At 35.7% G+C, this 14279-nt stretch overlaps 1 protein-coding gene across 1 annotated transcript in view; it reads right to left on the reverse strand.

The window, feature by feature from the left end:
• The window catches only part of LOC118280661 (tyrosine-protein phosphatase 69D), a 36979-nt gene extending 22935 nt beyond the window's left edge, over positions 1-14044 (reverse strand). The window contains 9 exon segments of the mRNA XM_050699644.1: positions 25-153; positions 590-669; positions 1219-1363; positions 2050-2156; positions 2978-3157; positions 3362-4125; positions 4281-4531; positions 5069-5207; positions 13775-14044. Coding sequence (XP_050555601.1) covers positions 25-153; positions 590-669; positions 1219-1363; positions 2050-2156; positions 2978-3157; positions 3362-4125; positions 4281-4531; positions 5069-5207; positions 13775-13859 — 1880 coding nt within the window. The 5' untranslated portion in view covers positions 13860-14044.
• Positions 14045-14279: the final 235 nt, after the last annotated feature.

The following is a 14279-nucleotide window of genomic DNA, read 5'->3' on the forward strand; positions in this document are numbered from 1 at the left end:
ACGGTACATTATTAGGTAACTTACTTTGAGAAAACATCAGCGACATAAGCCCCTAATTTAGTTTGTGAATCCTTGTATTCGAGTACATCAATATCACGTGGGGAGGGAATCTTCCAATCTATATTCCCTGGAGGTAGGCGGACCATGTAAACTCTGAAATAATAAAATAAATGGCTGTGACATACCGACGGACAGACAGACATGACGAATCTATAAGGGTTCCGCCTTTTGCCATTTAGCTACGGAATTCCTAAAAAACATACTTAGAATTCTCATTTACACTGACGTCAAACTATGCGCAAAATTAGCGCAAGTATGAGCAGTGTTTGCGCAACTATGCACAAAGAAAATACTAATGTCCAAATACTCAAAAACTACTCAATTTTAAGACACTCTCAAGACTAGTTCTGTCTCTACAAATTCTTTATAAAATGACAGAGATAGCAAGTTATTTAAGTATAACTTAAAATTGAGTAGCGTTTCAGTATTCGGGCGTAAGTCTATCTGTTATCACGTACTCAAATTTGATCAAAATTAGTACAATTAATATCTAATTTTGGTATAATCGAAGATAAGATTTTGAACTTACCTATAACAACAGATGGGTCCATTTCGCTCCGACATTCTTGGCAAATACATTTTGAACATATACGTGCCATTTTCTAGGACCTGAAATAAAAAAGTAGTACATTTATTTATTTATAGTTTACTAGCGAGTCCCAGCTTCGCATGGGTGCAATGGTGATATACTATGCATGTATTATACATATAAACCAGCCTCTTGAATCACTTTATCTATCAAAAAAAACCGCATCAAAATCTGTTGCGTAGTTTTAAAGATTTCAGCATACAAAGGGACATAGGGACAGAGAAAGAGACTTTGTTTTATATTACGTAGTGGTGCATTTAACATTGTAGGTACAGTTACAAAACACACCCAAATATATCGCCCAACAATCACACTTGTGACCTCATTCAATAAACAATACAGTGATCTATACTAATATAAAGCTGAAGAGTTTATTTGATTGTTTGTTTGTTTGAACGCGCTAATCTCAGGAACTACTGGTCCGATTTGAATAATTATTTTTGTGTTGAATAGTGCATTTATCGAGGAAGGCTACAGGCTATAAAACATCACGCTTTGACCAAAAGGATCCAAGCAGAGCGGGTGAAACCGCGCGGAAGTAGCTAGTTTTGAATAATTGATGGTATTACCTTCCGCCACCGTGGTCGCGGCGGCGAGTCGGGCGGCGCGAGCTGTGTCTGGCAGAACGTGACGTTCTCCTCGCCGCGCCGGCGCGTGCGCGTCACCGCGCTCAGCCGGATCATGAACCGAGTGTTCGGAGGCAGGTCGTTCACGCTACAACATTCATTTATTTATTTAGTACATGGAAGTCTTACAGCTAACAAAAACTTAATAAAAAAAGGAGGCAATAGTCACCAGAAAGCCAATTACAGAATTATTATAAAAATTAAGTATGATGCGAGCACAGACAGCAACATACAACTTATACTTAGGTTACTAGATTAAATAAATACATAGTTTAAAAAAATAACTAATAATATAATTCGAACTTAAAACTGAGTTCATTTCACTTCAGTTCATCCGTGATCATGGCGCTTGCAACAGTGCCGAAATATCGGATACTCATAAAAACTAATAAACATGGTAAATATAAGGTTATTACTATAGTATTTGCGTTGTAGCATGGTGCCTGTGAGTTTCAGTAACGTTTCGAATCACTCTTGAAAATTGCTGCGACAAAAAAATTATGCCTTAGTATTTTAGCTGTGTGACCATGTCAGTTTAAGAACTATACTATTACCGTAAAAAAGATTTTTGTAAGTTAAGTCCATCCCTAATCATGTGGTAAGTACTGAGAGACGACAACGTCATACAGGCAACTGTCACCCGCACCATGCTACAGCGCAAAAACTATAAAAAAATATTTTATTCAAAATATTATGTCTTCGTCATTGGGAAACATAGACATATAATTATGTAATAAGTCTAAACTTGTATCACAATTAATAATAACAAATTACCCAGTGTTATTTGTGACATTAGTCATGAATTTGGACAGTGGGCCCCACGTAGCTACTTTCTCGACTCCGAAACGGTCCTTATACGTCATGTTGCCAGTTATTTCCATCTGAAATTTAAGGAAAAATAATAATTAAATTATACATATAAATTCAACCTGTATGTATATGGATCAATACTGTTTAAACTAGTATTGATAGCATAGAGGCTTACAGGTCTGATGGCAAGTGGTTACCGTTAAATTATGTAAAACCATGAAGTACGTATATTTTTCAATTGCGCCATCGAAGAGCTATTATAAAAGTTCAAATCCAGAACTCGATAGTTGGGCCATTATAAACGTGTGAACTATAATAGGTATTTTTTATCAGATAGGTATATAATTTTGTTATTAGTATAAGCCGGTAAAGAAGCAGATGGTATGGATCACCTGATGGTAAGCAATCGCCGCCACCCATGGACCCCAAAACATCCGAGGCGTTACAAGTGCGTTTCCAGCCAAAAGGGTTAGAAATTTAAGGGTTGGCAATGGAATGGAATTGGAAAGTGTGTAATTGGGCCTCCGGCAACCTCACTCACAGAACGCAAACGTTGTTTCAAGTCGGTTTTCTGTGAGGCCGTGATATCACACCTGTCGAGCCGGCCCATTGGTGCCAAAGCATGGCTATCCCACACTTATTACTTAACTATAGTAGTAATCTAAAATAAACATTATTACCTAAACATCAATTCATCAGTTTGTAACAATGCTCTAAGTTAGAGAAATTTGCTATAATCACCACAATTGACAGGTGATTTAAAAATCGTAGTTTACAAATTTCAGATTTATCAGAGTGTCTATCCAATGTATAGAACTTTACTTGACTTTTAAGTCACCAACGAGTAAGGGTGGCGACAAAATATTTATTCTACTCTGCCATTAATACTCACAGTATATCCTTTGATTTCAGCATTGGGCTTCAAAGGAGCACTCCAAGTGAGGTTGAGGAAGTCCACACTGCACTTGGCCACCACATTACTTGGAACTCCAGGCACTCCGTCAAGAGTAGCAGCCTCCATCTTCTCAGACCAGTTGCCGCACGAACTTGAGTAATATGAACAGGCTTTTGCCTAGAAAATGTACAATTACGGATTTAGTATTCAACTTTGTAACAGAAAAAATAAAGCAGTTCTTGTTTTATTTCCTTAAGAAATATTACAAAGATTTGCAATTTATATTAATGATTAATTGACAGTATTTAATTGTTCCTTATTATTTCAAACAGTAACTACACATTGAAAGCGATATAAAGAGTTATATTTAAATGGAATTACCTTAAACACATAAGTACTGTGTGGCTCCAAATTGCCGAACATATATGGTAGATTCTTCCCGTTACGTTCATGACAGGCTTCTCGCCTATCCGAGGCATTATCCTTCTTCTGAGCTTCAAGTATGTAGTAATGTATTAAATCAGCAATACTAGGCGGCGGTGGGGTCCATCCAATCGTCACTGATGTAGCGGAAAACCCGTTGATAGATATATTCGGTACGAAAACTGGGTCTTCAGACAACATGGTTACATTATGGTAGATACTCTCGGGACTCTCCTTATTGCTCTCGCCGTACTCAGTTACCACCTGCATTTTGAACGTGTAATTTGTCCCTTTCTCTAAACCACCTAACAGAAAAGATGTGTTTTGTGCATCGATCTTCGGCGGGACTGTGTAGTGTCGGAAGCCTGCTGGTTTGTTCTTCTGATTTAGGTACATCAGTTGGTATTCTTTGATGGGAGAGTTGAACGCATGGACAGTCCAATTAATGTACACATGTGTAGTGTTGATAGGAATGACATTTTCTATTATAATTTGAGGTTTCGCTGTGAGAAGGACGTCTATCTGTCCTTGTGTGATGTTCGAGGAGACGACATCGTATAACTCACACGTGTAGGTCCCATTGTCCTCAATGCCGTAAATGTGGAGTACGTAAGTACTCTTTATCAAGTCGTCTCCTATCCTTCTTGTGTTGTTTGTATCCGAGAGTAATTTGTCGGTATCTTTCGATCTCGTCCACCATTTCACTTCGCCAGGATTGTAGGCTGATAACAAAATATTTTTTTTTTTATTGATTCACGTTTAGTTTCAACGAGACAAACTTACAGAAAACAAATTTCAAAGTAAAATTAAAGACTGAACGGACTTAAGTCGCCAGTGGTGCCATCTAGCACAAGCAAAAATGTTTTACACAACTAACCTTCAAAAACGCACTCCAAGGTAATGTTAGCATGATTTGTGACGTTCTCCCTGATGGGACTGCTTGTCTGGTTGACCAGTCGAGCAGGGAAGCTCAGGTCTAAGTTGGCCACCTTGGAGTCTTCAGCACTCCCGACTTTAGCGACACAAGTGTAGTTGCCACCATCTTCTGAATGCGTATTATTTATTGTCAACGTGGATATGATATACCGTTCACCTGTTAAATCTTTCTTGATGGTGGTAACATTTGTTCTGTAATCATAAACATAATGCACAGTCAATAAAGATTTGATTGTGAAAGTCTTACGTCGATCAGTTTATTTTTATTTCTACGCACTAACGCCTAGGCGTTAGTTGTTACAGGAGGGCTGGTACCGGCGTTACAGCAGTTCCCACGTAATATGAGCTAGGTTCTTAGTTGTTTGGACAAAACATTAAGAAAGACAATCAGTTAAGTCGCTGCGTATACTGCTCAAGATTATGAGCCGCTAAAACTAGTCGAATACTCTATTCGAACCATAAAAAGATTGAAAAAATTAACCTTTACAAAATTGACAAAAAGTCGATGTACAATACTTATCAATATTACTAGCACACCCGGCGAACTCCGATTCGCCACCAATGATTTTCCCTGTTATCCTATTTTTCTCTTAAATTTCTTTGCTATAAACCTCACGGAGCCCGAAACCTTTCCAACGAATGCAAAACCGTAGAAATCGGTTCGTGCGTTCTGGAGTTATAGCGTCAGGAAGGAAAACCCGACATATTTTTATATTATAGATTACTTACCTATTGTTGGGTACTAAGGGTTGAGCCTGGAACAGCCATGAAATTTCAGCAGTCTCCGGGGCAACAGTGCAGGTCACTTCGGATGTATTGCGCAGACTCCCCTTCCATGGGGTTAAATCAATCTTCACTTCATCTTGAGCTGTAGATTAAGGTAACAACTATTTAGATTATGAAAAAATATATTATTTTTATATTTTGTCGACGTTTGGCCACTATCACGCCTGGTGGTAAGCGATAATGCTGCGTACGATGGAGCACGCCTGCCCATAAGCATCCTATTCACTCGGGCTTTGAAGACACCCAGGCTAAGCCCTTTAGGGAATACAGACTCTGGCAAAAAATTCCACTCCCTAGCAGTTCGGACAAGGAAGCATTAATTTACTTTAAGGCTGTGATTTAGTTGAAATCTATGTATAGGGTAAAATATTTTGTGTTTCCTGTTAGTGATTGGTCGGGAGGAAACCGCCGGATATAATGCACTACGAGGACCGCCCGTAGGACACAGTGGAGCATACTCGTCACTATAATAACTCGTACTGGCATTTATTCGAGAACTGACAAAATTTCTTTGAACATTTGCGAGTACATTTTACGTAAAATCATACTGCCAAATTTAGTTTCTCAATGTTTCCGCTAGAAGCGCTGCTAATGTATGAATGAAAATCAACGTTTCGTGAGAACGTAACGTTTGCTGCCAAAAACAAAACTCATACTAAAGGTATAGAACCACACCCTCTTACTGACTAAAAACCAGAAGAGTCTCAAGAGTCTGGCAACCCCTCTCGCCTGATACATTAAATGATTATCTCCTCTTAAAAAAATATCGCGTAAAAAGACAGCTTTTAAAGTGGAGTCTAACACGATTCCTTATTAGTCTAATATTAACATTAGTTTAGACATTTAGGGATTCGTAGTTGTGGGAGAATCGCTCATTTGAGTTCTACCTCTTCCTCAGCGGTTGAGTGAAACACAGCGTAACAAATAATTGTGTAAGAACTGAACTTTGAACAAAACCCCAAGTAGTTCATTAAACAAAGTACTAACTAATTTGCTAAAACCTATAGGACAATTATAATATGCTGTAGTTATAACATTACAGTTTAAATCACCAGTCAGACATAACCATGTTTTCAAAATTGATGTTAAACTTGTAGGTAAAATTTACTATAAATTATAACACAATATTTTCCTGTTGGGAAATGTGTTCGTAATATAATAAATACATGACTACATACAAAATACGTTGTTTAAAACTGACGTTTACCTAATGACAGACACACAAACAGTAAATTGTGGATTCATCATTTAATTTTTCCTCATTAACCAGTGTAGTTACTTTTGTTTTCAAATACGAGAACCATTATGAGGCATACATATTATAAGCAAACAAAATTAATTAGTTATTTGCTATGGGAATGATATGGGGTTTGTTGTAATTGTGTAGTTTACTTATCAAAAATAAATTATTTCGACTAACTATTCAATACAATAAAATATTCCAAAATAAACACACTTTCATTCATAGATTTCATGATCTACTTATTTTTCTACAATAGAAATAAGTCTACTATTTGACGTAAAAATATGATGACGTCATAACGCGCTATTTCATCAAGACACACGGCAGTGTGTCCGCCAAGTTCGAGCAAAAAACCGACACACCGGCCGTGGGTTATATTACACGAACCATTTCGGGCCAAGTTCGACCCACCTATAACTCAAAATCTATTTTATCTAAGCATATGAAATTTCTAGTATCTGTCGAGATCTACTTACTTATCTAAAATACAAAATTTCATTAATGTACCTATTGTAGGTCTTGAGATATTGACGTCAGAAAATCGCTATTTTTACTATACACTCACTGACTGACTCACTCACTCACTCACTCACTCATCAAAAACCTAGACCACTTCCAATGGTCGTATGACTTGAAATTTGGCATGGAGGTAGGTCTTTAGGTCAAGGTAAAGGAAAAAATCTGAAAATGGCCAAGTGTGAGTCGGTTTTAAAAATAATGAAGGTGTAAATTCATACCCCTAAGGAACTAAAACAAAAAAATATCTATATCTTCCAATGGTCGTACCGACCTAAAATTCGTTAAGAAGGTTTGTATTTAGTCAAAGTAAAGTAAAATAAGAAAAAAAGAAAATAAACCTTACAAAAATAAATGAAATCCCACCCAAAACATAAATGTGAAAGGCTGCCAAGTTCGATAATATTGGAATGCTTCGCCTATAAAAGAAGTGAGATCTAAATAAGTACCAAGTTCCATACACAGACCTCAGTTAAAAATGATATAACTTGGCAAGTTTTAATAGAAAATTATATACTTGACTCATTGCGTTTAGTAGGTTTATAAAAAAGTGTGTGAAAACTTGCCAACTTGTTATATCATTTTTAACTGAGGTCTGTGTATGGAACTTGGTACTTATTTAGATCTCACTTCTTTTATAGGCGAAGCATTCCAATATTATCGAACTTGGCAGCCTTTCACATTTATGTTTTGGGTGGGATACAAAATTCACGCAAAACATCATTTTATACGTAGAAGTATTGAATTTGACTAGTAAGAAACTAGCCTTTTAAGGACCTAACTATATAAAATAACCAGCTACTCCCGCGCTGTTTCACCCGTTCTGCTCTTCTCCTATTGGTCGTAGCACGCTACAGAACTGAAGAGTTTGTTTGTTTGAAAGCACTAACTTCCTAAACCACTGGTTTGAATTGAATAATTGTTTATGTTCTTGTTTATAGGCTGTATATAAACATCACATTACGAACACAAGGAGCCGAGCAGAGAAATCGCGTCGCAATCGCTAGTGTAGAATATACAGGTTTCATAAGTATCATAATAATATTTGTAACTCAAGTTCAAGGTCAATGATATACTATGTGTGTGCGAATTGTTCTAAAAACATAGTAAACAATTTTACTATGTAATCAAAACATAAGACGTCATGTCAATATGACTAAGATCACATGTACTAACATAAATACGAGTCTTGTTACACAAATTAGAACTCTATTCTCTTCACATTAAGTACATATTAGACTACAGTGGTACTAGCAAGAATGTTTGTTGTTTTTTAATAATATTGCGCAAAGGGATTTGTATTATCTCTTTTGTTATTGACAAAACGGAACCAGATAATACGATATATCGGTTAGATAGGCCGATATTGATAACAGCTTATGAAAATTGTAAACAAACTTTTTGATTTTAACTTCTAACGGTTTTTTTTTGGATTGATTACATAAAGATTATTATAATATATTATGTTTAAAAATGGAGTATGTTTTTATTATAACTTTCAAGTGACATACTAAAATAATTATCGTGTGAGTCGTAGTGCGTCGCGAAATGTTGCTCATGAATATGAGCCGCTAGCATGGCTTGAAGTGCGGGTTTCAGGACAGCAAGCACGGGTGACTCGTCGCCCAACAAAAACCAGAGCATCAAAGAGCCATCAGACCACCACAGATGGAACAATAGGGCTGATGCCTGATCTGGAGCTGCGGACTACCTAGCAGGTTTACCGGGGCTCCGGGCTCAAAGCAGGAAAAAGAACGGGGTGGTTTTTGTCAGCAAGTCTGACACTCCCTCTCACCTTACGCGAGGCGGGAGCAGTCAATGGATGATTTTCGCCCCTCAAAAAAAAAAGATACACCATTTAGGTCATAGTCTATGTCATAATGGCTTACAGGCTAACGTCTAGCTATGGTCTGTTCGAATACTTGCACGACTATCTATTGTACATAAGATACGGACACAATTTTGTTGTTGTACATAAACGCATAACAATACATAGTAACTATTATTCATTCATAACTACTCGGAGACATTGTTGCATTCAGATATCTTATCTGTGCTTACCTTCTATTTTAAATGGCCCTGATAATGGAAGCAGTGAAGTTAACTATATCATTGTATGGTGACTATTGGCCTTATTTGTAATATTTTTTTATGGTATAAGCCGGTAAACGACTAGACTAGACGGATCATCTGATGATATGCAATCACCGCCGCCTATGGACACCCGAAACACCAGAGGCGTTGCGTTACACGTGCGTTGCCGGTGGTTAGGAATTTAAGCGTTATTGGGGAATCGGGGATTGGGAGGATAGAAAGGTTAGAAGATTAGGAAGAAGGAGGGTAATTGGGCTACGGTAACCTCACCCAATATTTCTGTGTTACAACTACTAAAACTATTCAATACCCTTAGTACGAATTTGCTTTAGTTATGTTGAACGAAAACGAAATGAAAGCGCGTTCGGCGCTCTGATTGGTTTAATTCATTCGCGCTGACAATGGCCATGGCGCTGGCTGGGTTTTAAGGGCACAGATATGAAAGTAAGGTCAGTTAATTAAACATAAGTTTAAACTGGCTAGTTATCTCATATTAGTTTTTTGAACTGGGTCACCAAGTTACCACTAAAAAAGTTTCCTTCCTTCCTTCTCATGGAAGAACTGTCAAACGGTGAAGGAAAACATCGTTGGGAAAACTGAGCAAGTGTGGTGATTAATGCTCAAACCTTCTCCATGTAAGAAGAGGCCTTTGGTCAGAAGTGGCCACTTATAAGCTGTTAATGTGTGATGTGATGACCTAACTAATATTAACTGATATTTGAGTATGAGACTTAAGTAAAACACACAATACTTTTTTGTGCATTACTACACGAAAGAAACTAAATGTTCAGATGTGATCATACTTTTGAATAACATATTTACAATACAGAATTGAATACACAATGCCTAGGTTTGCAGGTCATAGAGAATAGAGGTTACATCATAAACAAACTTCAAAGAAATATGTAAAAAGATTTCATTTTTAGTGTAGTTATTGTGAATCTGAAAATAGTTACATAAATTGTTTAATACAACTATCAAAATAAGGACTGCTTCGTTGGTCGAGCGGTCGCAAGTGCGACTGCCGGGCAAGGGGTTTCTGGTATTGTGTCCAGTATATGGCAATGGGGTCACTAGTAATAGGGGGACCTATAACACAAATGGTGAAAAGTGAGTGTACATTGTACAGCAGCTTTAATGTCGTAATATGCACCTCTGCATACCCCTTCGAGGATAAAAGGCGTGACGTTGCGTTACCTCAAAATAAGGAATAGGCACATTGAAAAAACATAACACATCATTACGCCCTTTAATCCTCGAAGTGGTAGGTTCATATAAACAATATAACATTGACTTTTCACCAGTTAGTTATAATGATGAGTCACGATAAAACGATGAGAACGATTTTAAAATATTAAATTCTCACTTTTTAAGTAAAATATAGGATGACAGAATGACACATCCAGTATTCCCCAATTGGATAAGCGTGGGTGGGTATACTATGCAGTACACCCACTTTTTACCAGAAATGATATAAATAAATTGCTATTATTACGTTACCTACAATTTTAGACTCATTGTTATAGGTAAGAATGCTGAATCGAAAACCAATAATATAATGCATTCATCTCTTGTTCATTGATGTGTATTTGCCCACCTGTTATTCATTAAGTGAAAGAGTTATGTATGGTGCTTTCCACCAGAGATGTGCTATGTAACAATGCTACGAAGCTATGTAGCTGTGCAAAGTTCGAGTATGGGGCGTATCGATAGTAGGTAAGCCATCCATAGCATGCAACTTTCCATATGAAAAACATAGCTTAGCTGAGTCTGTTTCCACCAGTGCTAAGCTATGCCTACCAATGAATATGATTGGTGGAAGCCAAACGCATCCACAGCAATGTAGCATAGTACATCTCTGGTAGAAAAGCAGCGTTATATTCGGAACAATTGGCATTACATAGTCTTTGCCTATTCCCTTGGGAGACAGTCATGAGGTTATGTATGTATGTTATTCATTTTTAGGTTTATGTGCCCAGCCCTTAGGCTGACACGGATTGGGAAGGGGACATCTTGTGACTGTTATGATGCATTTTTTTTCTAGTTAGACAGCTAGCAATGTTTTTTGCAAACATGGGTTCCCGCCAATGCTTTGGGTACATTTGTCAACTAAGTATACTGTAGTTGTGTCACATATAAAATGAAATCATTATAATTTATAAAATACATGACACATTATTATAATACATTAATATTAAATTGAATTTAGATAATGACATGTACATAGAATTAAAGGTTACAACGGTGAAGTTTTCCCTTTGTGTACAGGTATAGCTAACATACAAATTATTATAGCACAATTCAACCTAAGTTACATTTAAATGAGTAAATGAGTAGCTTTTACTATCTAGATAGCTAACCATATATTTAATTACTCAAGTATGCCTTTTTTATTTTATACCTATGGGGTGGTTTAATCCCCTATCTTTGGAACCTTTGCTTTGTGAAGCAGTTGTGCTTGTAATTACTTGAGTAATGAAGCAGTCAGCAAAAAAAAAATAAGTGTATTATACAACTCTGAATATATTTTTAAGGTGTGATGTCATGGTATCTCTATTAATTTGATTTCCTTATTGTGTCTAGCGCTTATAATGAACTGATAGCTTTCATACAGAGCATAATAGTGGATGGATACCTTTTTACTATGTTAACCTTTAACTAGTGACGTGTAGCCTCACAGGCGTCGCGCACATTACCAATTCTTAGAATAATGCACTTCCCCTTGCCGCGACCCCGCGTCTCAGTAAAACAAAATACTAAAATAAAGATCTCATGTCGAAAAAGTCTGAAATGCCCTCACTATTATTTGTTCCTATTTTTTAAATATAAATATATAAATAAAAACGAATAAATTCATTAATATGTCTTTTATTACATACTACTGGTATAATACATATATAGTTTCAAAACATTCCAATTATAGTTTCCGAAAAAATCTACATTAAAAGTTGTAGCCTGTGAGACGACATGTCACCTATAGTGTTATAAATTTTTCACGTCACTAGTTAAAGGTTAAAATACAGGTGGATTACCAAATCAATTTCAATTCAATCCAATTCCAGTCTACCAATATTGATATTTTCATATTTCGTACTCTTGAGTTGCAACACTAGCACCCATTGCATCCATATTGTGTAGATATTGAACAAACTGTCATACTCAGAGTCATTTAATGGTTACCTAACCTAGTCCTAGCAATTGTATTCGAAACAAAATTGTTACTAAGGAAAAGCTTAAGTAATAATTAAACATTAATCATCTCTGAGTGCATCAGTAAATCATATTGAGTTTGGCTTTATATTCCGTACTTTCAATGCTATTTTAACAGCTACAATTGGGGTTGTATAATTTTGACATTGAATAATTATTGAGATTTTATTGGATTGACATTGAGATTGGTTTCATGAGTAAGTGCCCTGAAGTTGAATGATAGTGATTGATTGCTAAGCAAAGCTAAACACTACAATCTTGTAATTAGTACACAATGCATACAAACGGAGTGATTCCCTAATGAATCACTTTAGAAAACATTACTCATAGTAATTGCTTGTAAAAATTGTATTATATTTTACTAGTTAGTAACACAACACAATGACACACAATTTGTACTTCCAACAAAGCCAAAAGTACCTATATTTAATGATAATAATAGTTTTACACTGATTTATAGTTCCATTTACCTTTTAATTTATTAAGTTTAATTTAAGTTAGGCATGTTTTATATGCCTTATCAGAGAACACTGCTGACCAAAATTAATGCATTAAGAAATCAATGTCACACCTTTTATCCCTGAAGGGATAGGCAGAGGTGCACATTACGGCACGTAATGTAAAAAACATAAGAAATTATTATATCACACTTATGTTATAAATGTGAAAGTACATTTAATTGGATGTTTGTCCGTTAGCCATGTTGAAACTAGCAAAAAGATTTTGATGAAATATGGTATACAGACAGGATATGAGCTGACTTGTGTGATAGGATACTTTTTATCCCACACAGGCGAAGCCACTTGCAGAATCTAGTTAGTATAACATAATACTAGCATATTTAGTGCTCTATTTATAAACTTGTAAAAAATGTGAAACAAATATTCCAATCATTAAAAGTATTTTACTCTTATAGTTATAAAATACTTTTGTATACAATAATGATCTATTCTTAGCTAGTAAATCTTATTGCTACATATAAGTTGTTATTATTGTGATGCATAGTTTACAATGAAATGAAATATCCACTTACAAATGATAAGAAAAGTATGCTACCTCACATAATACACATTCATGTTTTATGTCATAACTATTACCTCTCCAGAAACTACAGATGTTGTAATGGTCACAATTATGTATATGTAATATGTACAAATCAAAAGGATTTGAAGATATTCTTATTGCATTGATGTGTTCAACATGTTTTCATAATAAAACTCACATAAAGTCCCATTTGAACAGCTTAACACGCAAAAGTTCTAGTCTTTTCGAGTATGAGAAGCAAACAGGAGTCACTAAATATTTATATCTATAAATATTCATATCAAACATAAAAGTTCACCCAAACCCATGTAAACATCGTTCCTACGTGTCCAACCAAAAGGAATACATACACATCGAAGTTAAATAGCATCCGCTGACCGCAAATTTTGAGGAAACACTTTAATTGAAAAAAATGCGCGTAGTGTTACAAAAAATATTGTCCTATTCCATGTTTCTATGGCCTAAACGGTAAATACACACGTCTGGTTTTAAAATACTTATTCTGTTACGTTGAAAACAATCTAAAATTGTTTATTACTCACCTAAAATTGGATACCATAGTCCCATACACAGAAAATATAGAACAAGTGCCGCGGGATACTTCCCGACAGTGCTACCCATTGTCATGGCGGAAGCACCTCAATTTTACGTATATTACGCGCAATAACGCGACAGTAAAGTCATCGCACGATTATTAAACCATTTTCTATTCACTTATACAACGATAGCACTGATTATTTCTATAATTATCACGCAAAACTACAAAGCGGCTGACACCCAAAGCCGAACAAACAATCTCACTGACAGTGTTGCCAAGTTTTATCACAAAACAAATCTTCACAGTTGTGAATTTAGAAAAAAATATTAAATTGTTTTTCAGTGTAAGTTAATTGAATAAAAATATCAGTTGTTCAAAAATATATTTATATATAAAATTGCTTTGAACTTGTAATTATTTTAGATTTAAACTTTTATTGAAATATAATGTTACTACAAACTTTGCTTTGAAGTAATTTTATAATATAACAATACTGTAATTTTAATGTT

This window comes from Spodoptera frugiperda, chromosome 16 (genome assembly GCF_023101765.2).
Source record: "Spodoptera frugiperda isolate SF20-4 chromosome 16, AGI-APGP_CSIRO_Sfru_2.0, whole genome shotgun sequence".
Lineage (NCBI taxonomy): Eukaryota > Metazoa > Arthropoda > Insecta > Lepidoptera > Noctuidae > Spodoptera > Spodoptera frugiperda.